General features: G+C 36.8%; 1 protein-coding gene across 1 annotated transcript in view; it reads left to right on the plus strand.

Moving 5' to 3' along the window:
• PAMR1 (peptidase domain containing associated with muscle regeneration 1) overlaps positions 1 to 1,730 on the plus strand; it is a 105,740-nt gene that overhangs the window by 29,410 nt on the left and 74,600 nt on the right. Inside the window, exon 3 of the mRNA XM_007943306.1 lies at positions 946 to 1,074. Coding sequence (XP_007941497.1) covers positions 946 to 1,074 — 129 coding nt within the window. The remainder of the gene's footprint in view (positions 1 to 945; positions 1,075 to 1,730) is intronic.

The raw sequence follows: 1,730 nt of genomic DNA on the forward strand, positions 1-1,730 counted from the left end.
TCCAACCTATCTAGAAATTTTCCCTCCCCTCCCCTCCTATCCCAGATAACTAAAAAAGAAAGTTTCCTTCAATATATAAAACTTTCCTTGACTTTTTATAACAGTGGACTAACACAATATTTGTCCTTGTGTGATTGATTTATTTCAGTCAGCATAATGGCCACCAAGTTCATCCACATTATGTGGTGTTTTGCAGATTCTACATTATTCTTTAGTGTTGCATAGTATTCTATTGTATGTATGTGCCATAGTTTGTTTATCCATTCCTCAGTTGATGGATTATTTCCATCTCTTAGCTGTTGTGAGTAGTACTGCGATGAACATGGCTGTGCATATATCTATTTGTGTCCTGCCTCTCACTTCTTTAGAATATAAACACAGTAATGGGATTGCTGGATCAAATGATATGTCTAATTCCAACTTTTGAGGAATTGTCATACCAATTTCCACAGTGCTTGTATCATTTTACAATCTGACCGGCAGTGTATGAGAGCCCCAATCTCTCCACATGTAGATGAAACCATGTGATATGAAGCATCATTATAATTGAGTAATAATTACTTCTTTGACTAGGGCACATTAGAAGGTTCAAAAAGTAAATTAGCAGAAAATTTTAGCCTCGTCAATATATTGATACACATAAGATGGGCTTACAAATAATGTTTTTGTTGTTATAACTAACTATAGGGGTATTTTTATTAAAAAATAATAAATTTCTGCTGAAACACTGCACAAAATTTTATAGGTAGTCCTTTTTCTGTTACCCTCTCTGACAGTGTCACCGGATGCAATCCATACCCTCCCCCAGTGATGCCACTGTTTGGACACCCGTTTATGGACCCCATGATCAACAGATTAGGTTCCCCTGGAATTTGCCATGCTTTATCATGCAGTTGATCAGAACCTGGATGTATTCTAATACCTAACTTCTTGCAAATGTTTCAGGCTGTACCATCTTCGAAAACTGCAAGACTTGCCGAAATGGTTCCTGGGGGGGAACTCTGGATGATTTCTATGTGAAGGGGATCTACTGTGCAGAATGCCGAGCAGGCTGGTATGGGGGAGACTGCATGCGTAAGTAGACCCTGAAGTAGTTCCACCTCTAGAGCATGCTGGTTAAAGCCTTGCTTACAAAGGACTAATCTTTGTCTTGTTGGAATCTGAGTTTTGGAAAGTTTGTAACTAGAGGACTTTCCAGGTAAGAGTATAAACAACAAATACATGTTTCCATCTGCTGGGTGTGGATTGTGGACATCTGCTTGGAATTGTTGGTCACAAGAGGATTTTATCTGCTCTTAAATTTTTCCTTTCTCCTAAATGAAGCCAAGGCATTCTGCACACAATATGATTTATATCTGTTCTAGAAGCAGTTGCCTGGTAGCATTGGTTAGCAGGGAATAAGGTATCCAAAATATTAAGTCTGTAGTACGTTTTACTTATTTACTTTTAAACTTTAAAAACTACTTATTTATTTATAAATAATATTTTATTGTGTTTTAGGAGAAAGTTTATACAACAGATTAGGTTCCCCTTTAACAATTTTCATACAAATTATTTCATGCCATTGCTTACAATTTTTATAGTGTGTCAGCATACTTATAATTTCCATTTTGTTTGTTCTGTTTCCATTAATCTAGCTTCCCTTTCCCTCCTTGCCTTCTCATCTTTGCTTCTGGGTAAATGTGAAGCATTTGATCTTGTGTAGTTGTTTGTTGTTGTTACGTGCCGTC

This window comes from Orycteropus afer, unplaced genomic scaffold (assembly GCF_000298275.1).
Source record: "Orycteropus afer afer isolate SDZICR_OR568_19922 unplaced genomic scaffold, OryAfe1.0 scaffold00103, whole genome shotgun sequence".
Taxonomy (NCBI): domain Eukaryota; kingdom Metazoa; phylum Chordata; class Mammalia; order Tubulidentata; family Orycteropodidae; genus Orycteropus; species Orycteropus afer.